This window comes from Ptychodera flava, chromosome 21 (assembly GCF_041260155.1).
Source record: "Ptychodera flava strain L36383 chromosome 21, AS_Pfla_20210202, whole genome shotgun sequence".
Taxonomy (NCBI): Eukaryota; Metazoa; Hemichordata; class Enteropneusta; family Ptychoderidae; genus Ptychodera; species Ptychodera flava.
The window spans coordinates 28,076,265-28,096,715 of NC_091948.1; the positions used below are offsets into that span (position 1 = coordinate 28,076,265).

The window sequence follows — 20,451 nt, forward strand, 5'->3', positions numbered from 1 at the left end:
ATATCAGTTTATTGTATATCTTTGACAGAGACCGAGATGCCGTGTCTAGACATGTACCAAGACTGTCGAGCTTGGGCAGCATACGGAGGATGTGAAAGTCATCCAAGTTTCATGCTGACGGACTGTAAAGAAAGTTGCAATATGTGCTCTAAAAGTAAGTTTGCCAAAAAGACGAGTGTTTTCTCTGAAGACGGGGACTACTCCACAAAGTTGCAAAAAAATGTGGCTACAAATGAACCTTATGTATGAATACGGCGGTGAAAAGGTATTTTCACCCCATGGACAGAAATGAGGAAACAAAAGATTGTAGACCGTAGTGGAACGATTTTTCTCGTAGTTTATTGTCTTTTAATTTTAGAATTTTTTTTGAAATTGAAGAGATCGTTTCGCCAGTTTTTATGTTTAAATTAAATCGCTATAAACCGTTGTTTGAGTTAACAAAAGAATTTGGCGGACCATTTCGTTCTACAACACAAAAGGCGTCGGAATTTTTTTTTATTTAAAGTACACTTAGCAACATATTATGACGGTCACCCCAATATTAAAGCGACTTTATTTCCATTTTCTGACAGGATGCGAAGACATGTACCCGATGACATGCAAAGAATGGGCCAAAGAAAACATGTGCATGAAAGCCATGCAATTTATGTGGCATTATTGTCCTGACAGCTGTGGCCTCTGCAAGGGTAAAAGTACTACGTTCGTTTCCGAATATTTTTATTATTATTTCTTTCATTTAAAGTTTTTAATTCCACTTTTTTTTGCTATATGGGCTTTCAATTAACATGCATTTTTGAATATGCCATTCCATCGACAACCAGAGTGATAAATAAATGCTATTTCAGAATTCAGATAATGGATATGATAAACTCTGAACAAAACATTATAGTGTTGACTCTAGTTCCGCCCTGAGAGCTCTCAGAGAAAGAAGCGATTGCCTGGACAAAGGGAAATAGACAAGGTTATCGTAGGATGACGTCACTTCGATCACCTATTGTTTGCATCGGATGTTGCTGATGCGTTACTGAAATATCGTCGGTTGTCAAAGCTCTGCAGACTGGAAGTAATCCTGAATAGTTTGAAAATCTGCACAATAGTCACAGACTTCTCATCGCACCGTGTTTCCATTAACCTCACTAACAATGCTCAAATCTAACTTCGCAGACCGGAAGATTTTATATTATACTTTAAGAGAAGGTAGGATTGAAACGATTACAAAGCAGAACATTTTAGGGTTTTTTACAATAATGTCCGACCAGCAACACTTTCTCGTCTAATGCAACATTACCGATGTCAGTCAGGGGATATGATTAGTCGGTCAAGTTCCAAAGGAAATGGACTGCAACCTAGAATTACTTAAACACGTTTACTTATCAGTAGCCTTTTTAGGAAATAAGGTTTCTTTTTTTTCTCTGTTACAATTTCAGGATGTGAAAACCTTGATCTCAAGTGCGAATTTTGGGCAAGCGAAGGTCATTGCTACTCCAACCCAACGTATATGGCAAAGATGTGTAAACGCAGCTGTCGTCTCTGTTGATTTTTTTTTAAAGACTGCTTTTCGTTCAGTTTTTGTATTTCAATGCACATTTCTAACATCGGGGTTGGTATTTACTTTGAACTGAAATAATGTGGTATATTTTTATTTCAATGTCTTGTTTATAAAAAGTTTTGACGTATAAGTTAAAAGACGATTTCGTGTGTAGGTAGTTTCTAACTTGAACATGTTTTGCATATTTTTGGACAGGACAATATATTTTTAAATATCTGTTCACGTCTCTGACTTAAAATATTTGGACTGTAAATACGATACGACATCATGGACGGTAGCGTTGCGATTTTGAAGTAACAGTTGGGAAGTATTGTATAGAAATGGCATGTTGAAATGGTGTGCACTTTTCCTTGGCCATTTACCATGATATTCTTGCCTATGCTATGCCACTGTAACTTAATTTAAAAAGAGGGAGCTTTGTGAAACCTGGCAGCATTGATGAGATTAGAAAATAAGAAGCATTATCAACTATTAATTTGAAGAATTTATCAGGAGGGAGCTGTGAGAGCGGTATTATTTGAAGACATAGCAACGTGATAACAACGACACGTCATCAATCTGATTATTGCACAGATAGCAGGGTGATAACTACGATACGTCATCGATCTGATTATTGCACATATAGCAGGGTGATAACTACGATACGTCATCGATCTGATTATTGCACAGATAGTAGGGTGATAACTACGATACGTCATCGATCTGATTATTGCACAGATAGCAGGGTGATAACAACAATACGTCATCGATCTGATTATTGCACAGATAATGACGACTACGACGATAATTAGATTTCGCTGTTCATCTGTTATTGCTTTACATGGCAATTTAAGACATGAACTTAACAACGATCCTCGTTAGTTTCTGATACTGCAATAAATACGATACAGCATGCAAAAAATGTGCATTACTGTCTTGATATTTTCTAGAAGTAACTGGGCGAGTTACATTAGACGACATGGAAAATGTAAGTGTAAGGAAAGAGTGTGAACAGGATGTGTAGTATGTGTTTTGTCGCTTTTTTAGTCCCCGAAGTCTGGGGGACTTATAGATTGGATGGAGTGCGCCCGTGCGTCTTCGTCCACGCAGACATCTAAGGACACACTCAGGCCGGTTTCTTTGAAATTTCGTACATGGATAATAAACTATGGCGTACGTACATATGCACGTTGATTGGTTTTGTGATACGATCCAATATGGCCACCGGGCGGCCATTTTGTTGTAGTGTTTTGTCCTTGTACAAACTTTGGATGACATCGGTAAGAGGCACATCCGCATAATAGCGTAGACATGAAAAATATGGAATGACTGACACAGACATGTAAAATTATACTGCAATACGATCCAATATGGCAGCCACATTGCCATTTGTTGATTTTTTTTCTCATGTCAACCAGCTGAAGTCAGACATTCCTTTACCGATTTCTTTTACATTGTAAACTTCATACAAGGAGGACATCACATTTGCATGAGAAATTATTTTATCATACCATCAAATATGCAGGAGAATTTCTCGGAGTTCGGCGATGAATCATCGCTAATCCTTATACGAATCTGAATCCATTTTCACAAGCCGATGCGACGCACAACGCAAGATTACATGTATACCCTCGTGCAGACAGTCTCTCGTTCCAATCATTAAATTGTCATTATTTACAACCCTCAACATAGCTGAATCAATTACGTTTTGAATTAATTGAAGTTTTAGCCAACCACTTGAATAATAGCTTCTATGAAATTGCCCATTTGCCCTCATTATATGATATCTACAAGATTCACTCTTTCACCTATCCCATCATCCCGATTACAAAACAATTCCCACACATAACCACAATCAGGTATGTGCATACATACATGTTCTGAAAAAAATATTCAGTATATCCTTTTTGCCGCCATTATGCTGATTTTCTCGGGCAACAGATTTTCCCAATCTACCAGCCAGCATCTTTGTCACCTTATCCAGTATATAGTACCACCATGCTTCTGTTGCGTGGAGACTGCGCCATCAACGATGGCTTGATTTAAATGTCAGGCAGCATGAATGCAGTACATGTTAAAGTTGTCTCATCCGAGAAAACTTTGTCGCAGACAGTTACGCTGACTTTCAAATATTTGCAAATGTTATAAACACTACGCTTCCATACTCATGATGCTTTTCGAAATCTTACATATTCTGTCCCATCATTAAGGCAGTACAAGATTATCAGGTTGGCCATTGAAAAGGTCTGCCTTACAATCGACTCCAATATCTGAAAAAAGTACTACAGTACCCATACTTACTAAAAACAGGATGTCTATTCCTCTGAATTATTTTATCACACTCTTCTGAGATTCCCTTGACTCAGAAGGAAGAAGTCTTGCTAACTTACAATCTGTGCTCATTGTAGACTAGCGTAGAGAGCGACCTCGAGCGACAGATATTTCAGTCTATGCTCAATGCAGGGCTTTGCAATTTTCAATATTTACAAAACATCCTGTACACTACAAACGACTTAAATTTAATCCATAGAAATATATAACGGCTTTGCCTACAGTAAGAAGTGGTAAAATTGAATCTTAAGATTATTCATTATGTAGGTTATGATTGCTCTTCGAAGAAATTGCTATTCATTTTGCGAGATACGCTATCTTCGATCTAATGTGGAATGGAAAATAAAATAGTCATTTTTTTTCTACATATCGTCTTCTTTCAAGTGTAATAATAAATTTCAGAAAATAGTGTCAAGTTTTTTACTTAAATTAATTGTCATCATTAATACCAAAATTGAGGGTTTTCACCCAAAATATACACCTACTTCATCTTTCGAGTAAACTATTGCTACCATACTAAACTTAAGATTCTTGCTTTTTGAAAATATATAGTATGAGGGGGTTTCCTAGTCATCTAAGATGAGAAATATTCCTTTGAAAAAAACTGTTGGCAACATGCAGCTCCACCTTAATATAGATGAACGTTCCTTTATCAGCAAGTGCTAACGGGTGTCCAAATTTATCAGCATGAAATTGTTGAATTCCTTTTCAGCAAATATTTGGGAAGCTTACTTTCACTCGCCAGTTCTTTAATATTATTGAACTGTTCAAAACGTTTTTGCAAGATAAATCTTCAGACGAGTATACCGTTTTCCAAGTCCCGCTGCACTATGTCGTCACGGTGCTTTCGAGGATCACGCCATCAACGGTCTCATGATAATTCCCGACGTTTCTCTTCTCGCCAGTCCATGCTCTGTTTATAGCCTCTCCGAATTTAAATATTATTCAAAACACGTTGAAACAGCATATTTAAATGTAAAAACACCTGTAATCACCTACGATCGATAATTACACCTCTCGAAAATCAATTGAAAACCCAGGTAAGTACCATCTGCGGTCCTTTGAAAATCAATGCAATATTTGTTTTAACAGGAAAACACTGAAAATGTAAGAAATTACAGTTGATGTGGTGGTTTGAAATTTATCGCTGAAAGGATTCTCATACTCCAGAGTCTTGCATTTATACTTTTGTTTGAGATCCGAGAAAGAGGGGGAGATCGACTGGGACATTACATTTGTACTGTGCTTGAACACAAAACATGAAGGCAAAACTTTAGAATGAAAATTCAATGTAAGTAACTATGTGACTGGTCAGTTTCTTCGGCCTGGGGCGGTGCACAATATTTTGCGGACATCAAAAAGAGGCTGACCCCCTCCCCATACCAACTTTTAAAAACAGAGTGACTCCCTGAGACAAAGGTAAAACAAAACGTGAAATATAAATTCAATGTAGAGCCTATATGTACATACACACACACACACACACACACACACACACACACACACATATATATATATATATATATATATATATATATATATATATATATATATATATATATATATATATATATATATATATATATATTTATCATATACCCATGCCCATATTGCTACATCCTAGTGACGTTCACCGTAAAATATCAGCCGTGATTTCCCGAACTACATTAGCAGCTTGTTGGTAAACAACGTAAACAACAAAATGGCTGCCGCTCCCCGCCTGCGAAGCGATGTCGCCGACGTAAACTTGAAGGGCTTCGAGGAACACGGGTATTTCTGGTTGGAAAATACGGAAATAACATGTTGAGTCTTGAAATGTTTTCCCCATGATATTTTTTGGGTCAAGTTCCAGCAAACATTCTGCCGTTCGCACGCGCGCGACGACTGTTGACATGGCAACTCTCAGGGTAAGCTAACAAAATGGCGTCCCCTCTCCGCGCGCCGCGCGAGCTCCGTGCCGTACGACGATCGAAATCAGGATAGATTTAAAGCTGAGCACAGTTTTTGATCGGTTACAATTGTAAGCATATTGCACCTTAAAAAGTTCCTTCTGTATGACGATTTTTGTATCCCGGTGTCTTTCTTCTTGGGTTTCATTGAGATATAGACGACTTGCAGCGATGTCGCGCGCCGGGGTCGCGCGTAATGTTGACAGCTGCGTTGTAAACTTTATGAATGAAGCCTGTTCACATAAACATTCTGATATTTATGCGCAAGGCGTAATAAAGTAAAGCCTCAAAATTTAAGGTTTTTCGTTCTATTAGTAAAATTATGGGCATGGGTATATGATAAATCGGTTATTACCCAATATCGCCTGTTCCTTGTGTCGTATCAGCATTCGTGTCATTTGTGCTGCGTCAGACACTCGACTTCGTCTCGTGTCTGACGCAGCACAAATGACACGCATGCTGATACGACACAGGAACAGGCGATATTGGGTAATAACCTCTAATTTTATATATATATATATATATATATATATATATATATATATATATATATATATATATATATATATATATATTATATATATATATATATATATATAAGTTATGCACCCGAAGGGCGATTCGAAAAATGACCTAATTATGCAATTTATGATTGTAGGCCTATAGGCCTAATGCTTCGCAAAACAGACTTTCAATTTGCAAACATGCTGATTTTTCTTATATATATCTCCGATATATTAAAATGCACATGAATGATTCAATTTGTGGCTGATACGATACATTTTATGCAAGTATTAGCCCACGTCGTAATTCAAAAACACAGTAACCCCCCCGAGCATTTCAAAAACAGGGTGACCTCCCTTGAATCCACCGCCCCCCCCCCAGGCTGAAGAAACTGACCAGTCCCTAATGTTGGATACATTAGAAGGGTTCTTTAGATGTCTTCGGATTACTTGAATTCTTATATCATTCGAATGGTTCGTTAGCATAATCTGATCACGTGACATGGCTTATCCAGTAAATTGTAACCTTTTGCCCTACGATGTAAGATGGTGTCATGTTTAGAATGGTGAATTCCATTACGTAACCCCGGGGGGTCGGCACCTGTATGGAGATCGGTCGGGCTGTGCGGCCACACATAAAAACCCCATTTACCCTATTTTAGACCAAAAATCCCGTTATTGTAGGATCCCATTTTAGACTTACATAGACCTCTATAACCTTTAGCCCTGGTAAAAAGCCATACAGTCGAAATTTACTCAGACTTATGGAGCAAAAGGCAAGCTCTTGTACGGCCGGGGACACAAGCAAACTCCGGCTGAGCCTTTCTGCAAATCCGTTGTCACTGGCTAAGTTGTGACTGCTGAAACAGAACGACAAGTAAAAATTTTGCTTAAAACATTCATAGGGAAAATCCGAAAAATTTGGTGAAAGAGCATGTATTTGTTTTTAACTAAATTTGGCTGGGTGAAATCATATGCCATTTTAGATCCTGGTCACACTGAAATTTACACGTATACATATTTGCATGTAATAGAAGTGACACCTTGTCCAATACGAGTAAAGGTACAGAACAACAAAACATAAAAAATAAAACAATAAACAAGCGATAAAATGATTAAATAAACGTTATCTATTCGTCTATTATATTTCATATTTTACTGTGTAATATCATGGCGGTAAATATCAAGTATTTTTCTGAGGTCGTCCGTACAGCAGTTTCATTAATATCGATAGTAGAATCTGGTTTTCTAGCAATTCTTAGGGTAATTCTATCCAAAAAAAAATGCCACCTTGTGCTTAAATCCTCAAGACAATAGAAGGTAAACTTTTTTAAATGGGATTGGTAAATTAGTTGACTCCACTGAACGTTAGACCCCCCGACATTACAATACATTGTACTGATAATTGAACGTTGTAAAGTAAACACACAACATGTTCATGATCGGTTTTGCTACCCTGCAAGTGATAAGGAAATTATTGGTATCTGTGGGTCAAGTTATGTGTTACAATTTGCCTGAAAACATTCAACCATCGCCCGTAGGAAAAGTGGTCTACGATTCAAGGAACTATAGAAGCTTATTTTACCCACATTACTTTCAAGATCTTAAAGAAATACGGTGAGCGAAGATTAAGGTCTTAAACGTTATTTTCTCTATCACCAAACTTTTCATAAACAACTCCCGCGAGGTCACAGAACCAGGCTAAACTGAAATAACGGTTTGGTTTCGGCGATTCTCCTAATCTTGACATCATACGATGTGCAAAGTGTGTATGGGGGTTGTTAGCGCTGTCTGCATAGAGCTTGCAGTTAAGCGTACAAAACTTCGTGTGTAAATGTTTTATGTGAAATGATGTAATACGCTAACTTAAATTTAACAAGACTAACATGGCATTCGTACATAATCGTTAAAATGGATTAATGATCTCAAATTGAATTACTTCCAAGGTATCAGTTCGTCTGTCCTTCCTGTCTTTTACTCAATCATCGGTCCAATTTCCGTTTCCTTCTGTATTATATTACTTATCTGAATGATAATTACTTTTATCGTTGAGTGCCTATGACTCAATATCCAATGGCGTAACCTCTCTGATAATTTCACGGAAAAACTACCGTGAAAACAACTCTTCTGCTTCCATATCATAATCAGGTCGTCTTTCAAGTTGCACACAATCTACTAACTTCCAAGGCGATTAGACGTGCCAGTTGAAGCTATTCCGAGATGTTGGGCCAGTCCTGTGTCAACCTACTGGCTCTGTTGGTCGTTCACATGGCAATAACTACCTTGTCGGAAGGAAAACCAGCTAAGCCGGTAAGAAACTTAGCCATCACTAACTTTCATACCATATTTGAATCTATATAATAAGATTCAAGTAGAGCAAGTTCTCATCAGCGATTATGTAGAGCGCCACCTCGCTTGTAAGTTTAAATTTCTGACCATGCGACAAAAAGAATAATATGATTTGAGACAGGGTTTTATTTAGTATGCAATTATTTTTGTTTCTTTTAGAGTGGAAATCAAGATGGCAGTGGTGAGTATAGTCAAATAGTTCACTGTGTTCCAAAATGAATTAAAGTTACGTCATTACATTGGTTTCTTGTTATATATTTTATATGTGTATCTGCCCGTTCATAATAACCTTTGTTTTGTTTGAACTTGGGGTAAGTCAGCGAAACAAAAACAATGCAATTGCAATCGGACTTATAGAATCGCGCTTTTCTGAAAACGCATGCCCAGATTAATTTCATAAGCATTGATCGTCATCTAACTTTTCGCTGAGCAAAACATTGCGCATGACCAAAAACACCCAAGGGGTCTCCAAAAACTTGACACAATAATGTTTATCATGTATTTATTTTTCTGTAATCTGACAATATTTTCTTTCTTGATCTTTTCAAAAACATTGAAGTTTCTTTATTTGTAAAGGGGGCATGTACGAAAACCGTGCACCATTGACGGATTCCATAAATTAGCAAGCAGTTTTCTGGAAATAGTACGACAAAAATCAAGATAGTAGGCTAATGGTGAAGATTTAAACAGCAACATTATCTAAAAAAATTGTTCGGAGGCACTGTACTGTACATTTTAAACACGACCCAAATCTTGAAAAACAAAGTAAAGTATTTGAGCGGAATCCATGAGAGAGTGTTGCTGTATGTTCTTTGGCAAAAAGACAGTTTGTTTACTGATATCTTGATTGTTACTATTCACATGTAATGGTTAGACATCGATAACGCTGAAGCCATCGTTATTCTGGATCAAATCAAAGCCGAAACCGAGTATTTCTCCATGTTTGACAGCGGTAAGTCTCAATGTTCGACATCGGGAAGATCAATACTGAATATTTATCTGTGTTTGACATCGATAAGTTTAATACCGAGTATTTATCGTGTTCGACATGGTAAGTTTAATACCGAGTATTTTCCATGTTTGACTTCGGTAAGTTCAATTCCTTACGACTCTATTCAAATTACAAGTTTACTTGTATGTCTTAGTACCACGAAATATTCATTCCTGTAACAAATATGAGAATAATTACTGAATTAGTCAACCAAGTTTCAGTATTTTTGTCGAACTATGAAGATACGTCATAGCCATATCATAATCTATTTCCTTCAGTAACTCCTAATTTGTGTTGGGAAGATTCTGATTTGGTCTAACTACATGTCTACTTGATGATCAGTGCTTTGAATGTATAATCCTATTGTTAAGTTACATTGGATACGGGTCTGAATATCTTGTATCGTTTTGGGGAATTATTTATGTTGATTACTCCTAGCTATAATTAACGTAGACATATTGTGTGAATTGTACGATCGTGAAAAGTTTAGATTAATTCAAATATGCCATTCCTTTTCATTTTGTTGACATAGACGATGTAGACAATCCACAGTATCCAAACTACGGCGGGCGACCTGGTCAATCGACGGACGAGACGGCATGTCAGACTGTCACCGGAGTTCCGTCTTACGTCAGAACTTCAATGGGATTGAGTACTTTTTATCAGAAGTACACCCATGCTTACAACATTCCGGTGTTGTCATCAAGTCGGGTCCCGGATGCTGCTCTTAGGCGAGCCTGTTACATACTGAGGTTCATGATGGCCGACAGACGGGATCTGCGCCAACAGATGTATGACAAGTATGGTCGTATCGGAATCATGGCCCAGTCCGAAGTTACGTTGCACATCCCCGAACATTCCCGACTACCGGCTTCTTATAACCAGCGAGCTCGAGGGCTTGGTGGGACACTTCACATTCCGATCTCAACAGGTGCTGAAGAGAATGTCCTCTGCTACCCTCGAGACCCCTACCGAGCAGAAGATATACTTTTACACGAATTTGCTCATGGTATTCATAAAATTGCAGCGGTGTCGGCTGACCGGACTTTCGAGCCCCGTCTCCGACAAGCTTACAACAGTGCAAGGGCCAGGGGTCTCTGGGCCGGAACTTACGCCATGAATACGATAGATGAATACTTTGCGGAGGGCACACAGAGCTATTTCGACCAGAATCCATCGACCCCAAGCCCCGGAATCCACAACACTATCAACACAAGGTCTGAACTGCGTTACTATGACCCGACACTGTACGGTCTGGTTGAGGAGATATTTCCCTGCGGTAATCGTGTTATTGACCGCTGTGCGGACCAATGTACGTATTCCGTCATTAGAGTCGATGTGACGTGTCATAAATATGAAATTGAAAAATTAAAATTCATCGATTTTTTCACAATATCTCTAGCTTCTCATGAATATAAGCTTAATTAAAAATATTAAAATTCAGCGCTTTATGGACGTCATTGCAACTTCAGGAAAATTAGATATTTTGCACTAAATACAAATATGAAGTTCACTACACAGATCATTACAAATATAAACGTTATTTTTAAATGCTGTAACGTATCTCTGACATCATATGATAGAATTTGCGGCCATTATTTCTGATTTCGAGACTTCTATTTTTCTTTAATTATCACTACACGAATTATAACGACACTTCCATGCCGATTTCTCTCTCGACAGCCAATATTCATACTCAAAACATTCGTATGAACTGCGATGGTGAGTATACTGGTTGGTTATTTTTTTAAACGTTTAATTAATTACATTTTCTCTGCTATCTAGTCTCCTTCAAACCACATGGAATCATTCACTAAAGCTTTGCTTCTAGTTGACGTGAATTTCGAAAATGAATTCATACTAAATGTCTATTCCAACATCCTCATGGTTATGTTACACTCTCGTTAATTTGTTATGTTAGGTAGCGAACCTGTGACGCCAGAACCACCGACCCCTCCCCTACCCCCGACGCCAGAACCACCGACCCCTCCCCTACCCCCAACAAAGCAGCCGGAAGAGACAGAAACTCCGCAGACTCCTCCCCTGCCAACAACAAAGGCACCCGTGACAATGGAGCCTCCACCCCCTCCGCCATCCACTCAAGAGCCAGAGAATGGTAAGTAAGCTTGGTCACATACGTGTATAGTCAAGCACAATGGAGTTGAGCAAAGTTGTATAGCACGCTCCTTATCTCCTTCGTTTTCAGTGACTTAAACTATGTCATACATATGCACGTCGATTTGTTTCACGATACTGTCCAATATGGTCTCCTGGTGGCCATTTTAGCATTGCAAACTGCTTATACCTATCATGCTGGCGAAAGGTGAACAAATGAAGTGGTCTAAAGGTCAGCTGATGAGAAATCCATTGTCAATTTACAAAACCAAATGTACCGTTCAAGAAACACGTGTACCGCAACTTATTGCACATGATTACATCGTCATTACGATTGTCTGCCAGGTTGTGTCGATGAGAATACACGTTGTGCCGAGTGGGCCAACCGAGGAGAGTGTGACATCAATCCAGATTACATGCTAGTCAATTGCAAGAAAAGCTGTCGAGTCGGAGACTGTGACGATGGCACTGGTGGTGAAGGTAGGGGACAAATGTTGTATTCAAAATATCTTTCAAAAGTTATTGAGTTTTTCTCTACCAATTCAACGTAACGTGTTTTCATTTTAATTAGCGGAATACGATATATTGCTCAAAAACTTGCATTTTGTTTTGATGTCATCTTTTTATTAGATTTTTTAATTTTTACTCATTTGTCTAAGCTGCAGCATTCTTATTCGCTTATCGGATATGAGATTTTTGAAGTGTCATTGAATTATAATATCAATGGTAACGAGGTTACAAGTTTGCTATTTCAGCAATAACGCACACCAGCTACGGTATACCACGAGATTTTGACCAGTTCACGACAAATATGCACGAGCGATAGCTCGTGCATATACGTCGTGAAATGGTCAAATTAGAGTTATTGCTGGGTGTGATTTATTGCTATTATATCATAACAGTATATTGAAATTCTGGCATGGAACGTCAAAAACGGATTTTTGCTCAAGCTGAGAGCTCGCGCGTATGTCAGCCGTGGTATATCCCCAATATACCACGGTTCTTTTCTTGACCAATCAGATCGCTGTATTTGCGTCATCAATATACTGGTATGATATAATTGCAATTACATCATACCAGTATATTGATGGTGCAAATACTGCGATCTGATTGGTCGAGACGCGAAAAGAACCGTGGTATATTGGCGATATACCACGGCTCCCATACGCGCGAGCTCTCGGCTTGAGCAAAAATCCGTTTATGACGTTTTACGCCAAAATTTAAATATACTGTTATGATATAATAGCAATAAATCACACCCAGCGACGGTATACCACTCGATTTTGACCAGTTCACTTCATATATGCACTCGCTATAGCTCGTGCATACATGTCGTGAACTGGTCAAAATCTCGTGGTATATCGTCGCTGGGTGTGCTTTATTGCTTAAGTACATTACAGAACTGTATCCTCTATCTATTCATTGTACAGATCACAGGTTACTAGTTGATACGTCGTCGTCGTCGTCGTCGTCGTCGTCGTAGTAGTAGTAGTAGTAGTAGTAGTAGTAGTAGTAGTAGTAGTAGTAGTAGTAGTAGTTTTGCTATACGCAGCAGATTTTTCACGGCATTAAAGTTTAGTGTTTCAAAGAGTCGATTACCTCATACAACATTTTCGACGTTGTAATTCTTGACGAACAAATAATGGATAATTTAATTGATTAAACTACAATTAACACGTTGAAGAGATATTTCCTAATGTGGATAATTGTTTCAAAAGAGCTGGTTGATGATGGCTTGTTAGTTTAATTATCTTCCGTTTAAAGTTAATGATAATAACGCCATTCCACGGTCAAATCTGGATACTTCAGTTCTTGGGCAAGTCGAATTGATCGGTGAACTTACAATTTGGTAACAACTTTTGACGTTTTCATTTCAACGTTTGGATGACGGCTGTATTCTAATTTTTTTCTAAACTTTCCATTAACTTAGGTTTCAAATGACGGCATTTCAACTATTAATATCAACAAACACAAAAGATGATACAATTGACAAACGCCAGTGCCTTTCCCCCAAAAAATACCAATCTAAATATACAGACCAAAGGGCCTTTAATAAGTGTATTGCAAACCTATGTGCTTTTCGTGAGACGCGCAAATACACGCAACATTTTATGATCGATTTGTTACACATCCATGACTGAAAGGTGTGTTTAATAAGTTACCAATGTATATAACGGCAAATATTCAACTCCTGATACGAAAAAAGGAAAGAGCTTGTACGACTTGCTCTGTTGCGTTCCAACTGTTGTTGAAGAATCACACGTATGTATCCCGGTTAATATAACGCAGCAGTAATTATAGTAGTTGTCTCACTGCGGATGTTTCATTAAGGTTCTTTAAATCATTAAAGCAGAATGGCCCGGGGGAGGGGGGGGAGATATTCGGACTTTCAAACTTTTGCAATACCATTATGGTTTACCACTTGTGTGGACTTATTTTGAAGCTTATGGGGTAAATGAAGTTTTTACTAAGTTAGTTTTCTGAACATCGGGAAATTAAGTTCCCCACGATATTAACAAAGGGGTAGCGGCCATTTTGAATTCTAATATCGGTGAATATTCGGTAATTTGTTTCTCTTGTACAAAATTTTGCACTTTGACCCGTCATTTTTAAGTCTCGATTCGGTAAAGAATGATTGAAAGTTTCATTGAGGACAGTTCTAGCAAAAGTCTTTCATTTTCCACGTGCGAACTACCTTAATATATTCTTGCATAATGTGAGTCTCAGTACGACCTACATAGCATTTCCGGCATTCCGTGAATCTTGGCATGTTTTCAATATTTGTTCTTGTTTTTCTCAGAGTGTATAGACAATAACACTGACTGTGCAAGATGGTCACGCTATGGTGAGTGCCAACGAAATCCAGGCTACATGTTACAGAATTGCAAGAAAAGCTGTAACCAATGTGGTGAGTGCATGAGCCATCGTAAATTCATTGCTTTATCGATGTTAAAACTATGGCATTACTGTATGGTTGTTGACACTTATATTCAAACATAGTTGCTACCAGCAATTGCAAGCAAAGTCACAAACAAACAAATAAATTGGTTTACCATGATTTATTTTTAAGGCGTGTTTTTTTCTTCATCCCATCCAGGTGAGTGCACAGACTCTGACCAGCGTTGTTCAGGGTGGGCAGCACGCGGAGAGTGTAGAATAAACCCGGGTTACATGACAGTCCACTGCAAACGGAGTTGCCAACAATGCCGTTGATACTGATTACCGATAATCTTTATCGCTTACCCTGTTACGACATGTAGTTGTCCAATCATCCTGTTATGTTTTTGTTTGATATAGGTGGATGGATAAATAAATAAATAAATAAATAAATAAATTGATTAAAACATCATATTTTGTGTCGTTTACTATTTGTCCTAGGCCCTACGTCCTTTTTAAGTGAAATGACCGGAACATTCAATGGAAGTTCATACAAAGTTTTGGCTTGTGCAGGAGAAGAACTGAGCCCAGCAAACATGGGTTTATTTTTCCTTGAGTCGGCATCAGTACTTTGGCACGTATACATATCACTAAACGATATTATTTGAGTGACTGCAGCTTACGAAATGATATCATGAAGTCGGAAATCTTCTTCAAATCTGAAATGCATGCTTAAATTGTCGGTTATATGGAAATCATTGCCGCCGCATGGACAGGGTATTTGTTCTGCAAAGTCAGCACAGAGTACGAGAATGAAAAGTTTAAAGGTTGCTGTCGGAACGTGAATAGTTCAATAGGAACACTCCCCGTTCAAGAGCCATGCTGTGTTTCTTAATGTAACTGCACAGCTGAGAATTCTAGATTGAAATTAGGTTGCCACTTTCTCACATACTTGTTACGCTTACTCGACGGATCTGTAATATTTAATACAGTATCAGTGAACACCAGTGGATTTCTAACCGCAAGATATCACCGTTCATTGGTTTCTTCTCATTGTATGGAAGAAGGCCAGATAGGGGATTCCAGATGACAAAAGCACATCACTTGTCCCATAAAACCTACAGCGCATGGTAATTCTCGCAAATGTTAATGTTATTGAGCATTCAAGGGGAACAATTCACAGATCTGATAAGGAAAATAATTCATCATTTTCAAAAAGGAGACGATCAAAATGCATTCATCGAGAATATCCCTTCCCAATAATGGTCGATTCTAAGCAAGAGGTCCAGCTGTACTCGGGGAGATACTGGACACAGAACACATTATAAGACAAGCACCATTATGAACACCAGGAATTTGTTTATCAGAAATCTCGCCATCGACTAGACAAGACGATAACGGAGCTATTTAGCTTACAGCGTTAGTCAAGGAGCCGCCATTGCCATCAGGTGACCATGGTTTATAGTGGTGTTGCTAGGTAACGTCGATTTCTGCGTTTCTCGTACAGCTGAACCAGAGACGCAAACGTTAATTTTCTTTCAATTTAATTCACAAAAAAACATGGCAGAAGTGAAATGAGATATTGTCGATGACCAGTCAATGAACCATGTTGATAAGATACAGATGTTTTCAGTTATCTATCGCCGCTGCGTATTTGTGCATGCTTAATTCATGAGAGCAGTTAGTGCAATGACTTGCATGGCTGTCTGAATGATGACGTCAGAAATGGACGTGACATGAAAAACAACTGCTTTATTTATTTCACGTTTACTTCGTGTTTCTATGGGTTCACTCAGAGCTCACATGGAAATTCATTCCGCTCGGAATATAGTTCGATTGGCAATGTTGTCTCCCTTTAAACCGATTTTTAGATTACTTGTTTTATACGAAAGAATTGTGGATCAGTGATAATATACTTTCAATGTCCTGTAGTGGTGATACATATTGCTTTCATAAGTCAATGTCGCTCTAACATTATGATTTGACGTATTTTTATATTACGTGACGAATGGAAGCATTTCCCATCATCAAAATTACAGCTGCAATCTCTTCAGAAGGAGAAATTGCATAGCTTTTGTAATGCCGCGTGTATTTCTTTTATACATTCTAGGATGATCAGTGAGAGATTGCACATAATCCAATGTGTCTCTGTCTTGCTGACTTTGCCTGTCATGGACGCCATGTCTACTCGTAACTGTGGCAGACAGCCGGTGTTCCTAGACGACCTGCAGGCCAGCCAGATCCAAAGAAATCGAAGCACAATACATTTGCTTGAAAATCATCCGAATTTTCTGAAACTATCTCGCTTTCAGAGACCAATCGTAAAGCTCACGCCCGAACAACAACATCAGATTTTGGAACAAGGGGAAGGCATATTCTCCAGTGTCGAGGACTTACCCTCGCACTCCGTTCTTGAATACGTACCTACAAGCGGACCAAATTCAAATTCTGATCCGTCACCGGGTCGAATACGTAGAATATCAAGATCCGCGGTTGAAAATCCAACAGTCAGAGTGTGTGAAGTAGAGGCTGGTCTACAGGCTATCTCCCTAGCATTGAACGCTGATGGTGAGCTAGTGCAGCTTGTTCAGGTATTATAGCATACCTTATTCGTTCGTGGAAACTAGATCCCAAAAATATCCTCCTAGCCGCATTTAAAGTTGGTAAATGAAAAGCAACCATGTTTTTCAGTCCGTCATATCTCGTACCAGTAGGATCATAACTTCGATGCCTTTGTTTCTCGTAATTACATTCTCGTGAAAAAGCGACTTCTGAAATCGATAAATTTACTTCTGTCTGTTACATAAAGTAAACCGTATACATGACTCCTAAACTGTATTATAGACAAACCGTACATGGTCTGATTCCTGCTCCTCACCAGAGAACTGCATGACTCGCCTCTGGTCAGGCGTTGAGGTATTCGTGCCTCGAGATTGAAGACTCAAACTTTTGCTCAAACGTGCCGCAAAGAAACTTTAAACCATTCCCTTTCGAAATCAAGAATGAAAACCAGGGATCACCATGCGAAAGTTGGTAATAGAGAAACAAATTATCCAATGTTTTACCGCTACTTGAAATTCAAAATGGCCATACCTAGGCCTAGGACCTACATATGTTAAGGTAGAACGCGCCTCGGGGACACAAATTCAGACTGTCAAACTTTTACAATTCTTTTCTGATATATCACTTGTGGGGGTTCATTTTAAAGCTCTTGGTGTAAGAAAACTTTTCACCGGCTTAGTTTTTCGAAATCCGAAAATTTTATTTTTCTCCATTGACTTAACATAGGGATGGCGGCCATTTTGAATTTTAAATATCGGTAAATCTTGGAGTTGTTTCCATAGTAGCAAAATTTTATTTTTGATTTTGTAAGAGAATGGTTGAAAGAGTCCTCAAGGAAAGTTTGAGCAAAAGTTTCTCTTTCACTTTCGAGGTGCAAACTACCTTAAATCTATGGGGAAATACAATTTTCGATTTTAAGAAAAAGAAGTTTGTAAAGTTTATTTATTCCACAAGCTTCAATATGAGACCCCAACAGGTGGTAGGCCAAAAAATTATTGTGCAAGTTTTAAAGTAAATATTTGTCACTGATGTGCAATCTACCTTAAGGAATTATGAAGCGTTTTTGCTTGTACTATTACTAAGAATTATTTTCCTGGGAAAAGGGATGTTTTAAGACGATCACAATGATATTATGACTAAGGAAGTAGTAGGAAGAGCTCCCCTACCATACCTCCATGACATGACCAACAGTTAATATGGGTTCCGTTTCTCTTGTGCAGTGGAAGCAGGCATCACAGACTTAAGGCTGACGTGCGACATCGAAAATGTTGCTAACACGTCAGAAAAAACGTCATTTTTTAATAATAATGTTGAATAACAAAGTGTTGACAACACATCGTTGAGAAACCGACAATAAATCATTAATTTCACCGAGGAGATGGATGTAATATTTATATTGGTTTACGCTGTAAGATTATTCGTCTTCAGTGGTATTTTATTACAATTGAATTTCACTGATAAAGTACACAAAACATTTCCCGGCAAGAATTTATCAATAGATAGCCTTGTTCTTTTGGTTGTATAGGGCCAATCTTAAACGATGTGATCCTTTTTTTCAGTTTCCTGAACTACAACAGCAGCAGTGGATTTTTGAAGAGAGATGTCTATTCGATACTTGCAGTGGTGTCCAGGGCGGAGCATGCCAAGAAGTTGCACGTAGCGTGAAGGCCATGGTCATCAATTTCAAGACTAGGGTTATAACCGATTCATGGATTCAAGCCCACTGCTGCATCTGTAAGAGGAGGCTGTCTCTCGGATAAGGCCGTTCAATCGACCCGGATCTTGGCGTTTAAAAGCCGTCGACAAAAACTACTCTGTCTACAACGTGCATAGAGAAGTAAATGTGTTTTACATGATGTTAGGAATCTAGGAAAGAACTTGGCTTCATCCTTCAAGGGGAAAAACTTCACTCAACCGAGTTTGTCATTTAATGCCAAATGTAGCATAGGATCCAGATTTCATCACAACACAAGTCGATGCTTTTATTCTTTACTTCACTTCTTTACCTGCAAACCAGAGATATTTTCTTTTTACTGTGCACGACGCGATGTGATTCTGCGAGTTAAACGTCGCGGATTCGGAAAAAATCATCCCTAAGTATACATTCATAACATACGAATTATATAGACATATATGAAGATATGGTTGCCTATCTGTGCCACGTAGTAAGTATATAAATGCCACACATGGCATGAAAATAGTAAAAAAGCCAGTCAAAGAAAGGCTATTACTCGACTAAAAAGTGTCACAAAAAGTCAACCTTGTTCAACAAATCGCTTTTGTCAGATACAACAGAAAGCTCTGAAATAGACTACTAAATGACATAAATACAGTTCAACTTCTGTTGCCCCATATGCATTGGAGGAAGTGATGACTTTGAAAACCCGATACATCTGTCAGTGGAATGAGTGAACCATGGCAAACTTCTCCGATACACAAAGAACTACATTATTTTTGACCACTTTTGTCAAATATCTGTATGTTTTGAAAATGGACAATTTTCTTAGGATGGTTCAGCATTTAAAGCTTTTAATGGAAGCTCTGTTACTCTGATTGAATACTTTTAAGGCTCCCCCTCAGAGGTACCTATATAGCGACTGTCGTGTAGACAGACTAAAGGATATTAATTTTGTTACAGCAAAATGCACAAGGTCGCATGTGATGTAAAACTACATCTCTCCATATGTTAGCTCTCGAAATTCCTCCATTACACACAAACACTGGCTTCAATAAATGTAAATTACACCTAAATTTGAGCTGCGTCTTTGCTGTGTAGCACAATTTAGTACTGTGATTAAACGCGTTCATCGGACAGAATTTCAGATACGTCGACCATAGTCAGAGCGCTGCGTTTCAACTAGCAATGACATCTCTTGGTTCACACCATTGTACAGCAAGTACAATTACTACGCAATAGACTGTTCTCTGACCAAACTGAAAAACTCTGCCTATTAGCACGAGTCACTCCACTCAGAGCATGCTTTAATACTGCGATGGAAGTTGTTTGTTTTATTATTTTGCTCCTGAAAAACTTTTTCTCACTTCCCTAAAATATGTTAAGAACAAAATAACATTCCCAGTAAATCGCACAGAGTACAAAATGAAACATTTGGTCTCAACAAGGACATACTTGTCAATTGTAACGTAAGACAAACATATGAAACTGTATTAACAAGTTGAATTTTATTCAAATATTTCGACAGGATTATAGGAATAACACAAGCTGTATTTTACATTCAAAACGAA

General features: G+C 38.3%; 3 protein-coding genes across 24 annotated transcripts in view; all 3 read left to right on the plus strand.

Moving 5' to 3' along the window:
- Positions 1-2,450, plus strand: part of LOC139121905 (uncharacterized) — a 32,304-nt gene extending 29,854 nt beyond the window's left edge. For 7 of the 21 annotated variants that reach the window (XM_070687210.1, XM_070687206.1, XM_070687205.1 and 4 more), the window contains 3 exons: positions 29-154; positions 573-686; positions 1,428-2,450. In XM_070687210.1, coding sequence (XP_070543311.1) covers positions 29-154; positions 573-686; positions 1,428-1,537 — 350 coding nt within the window. In that variant the 3' untranslated portion in view covers positions 1,538-2,450. Of the gene's footprint in view, positions 1-28; positions 155-572; positions 700-1,427 lie in introns of all 21 variants that reach the window. The other 14 variants (XM_070687208.1, XM_070687214.1, XM_070687209.1 and 11 more) reach the window with 3 other exon arrangements.
- Positions 2,451-7,798: 5,348 nt separating this feature from the next.
- LOC139121908 (uncharacterized) lies at positions 7,799-15,115 on the plus strand. Its single transcript, XM_070687221.1, has 10 exons — positions 7,799-7,928; positions 8,460-8,621; positions 8,820-8,841; positions 9,535-9,612; positions 10,184-10,963; positions 11,335-11,373; positions 11,573-11,767; positions 12,112-12,246; positions 14,567-14,674; positions 14,864-15,115. The coding sequence occupies exons 2-10, from the start codon at positions 8,532-8,534 to the stop codon at positions 14,977-14,979; spliced, it is 1,563 nt and encodes a 520-aa protein (XP_070543322.1). The 5' UTR covers positions 7,799-7,928; positions 8,460-8,531; the 3' UTR covers positions 14,980-15,115.
- Positions 15,116-15,591: 476 nt separating this feature from the next.
- On the plus strand, positions 15,592-19,956 carry LOC139121910 (uncharacterized). 2 transcript variants are annotated; one of them, XM_070687222.1, is made up of 3 exons: positions 15,592-16,120; positions 16,754-17,234; positions 18,765-19,956. In XM_070687222.1, the coding sequence occupies exons 1-3, from the start codon at positions 16,098-16,100 to the stop codon at positions 18,963-18,965; spliced, it is 705 nt and encodes a 234-aa protein (XP_070543323.1). In that variant the 5' UTR covers positions 15,592-16,097; the 3' UTR covers positions 18,966-19,956. The 2 variants fall into 2 exon arrangements, with proteins under 2 accessions (XP_070543323.1, XP_070543324.1); XM_070687223.1 differs by having other exon boundaries at positions 15,766-16,091.
- Positions 19,957-20,451: the final 495 nt, after the last annotated feature.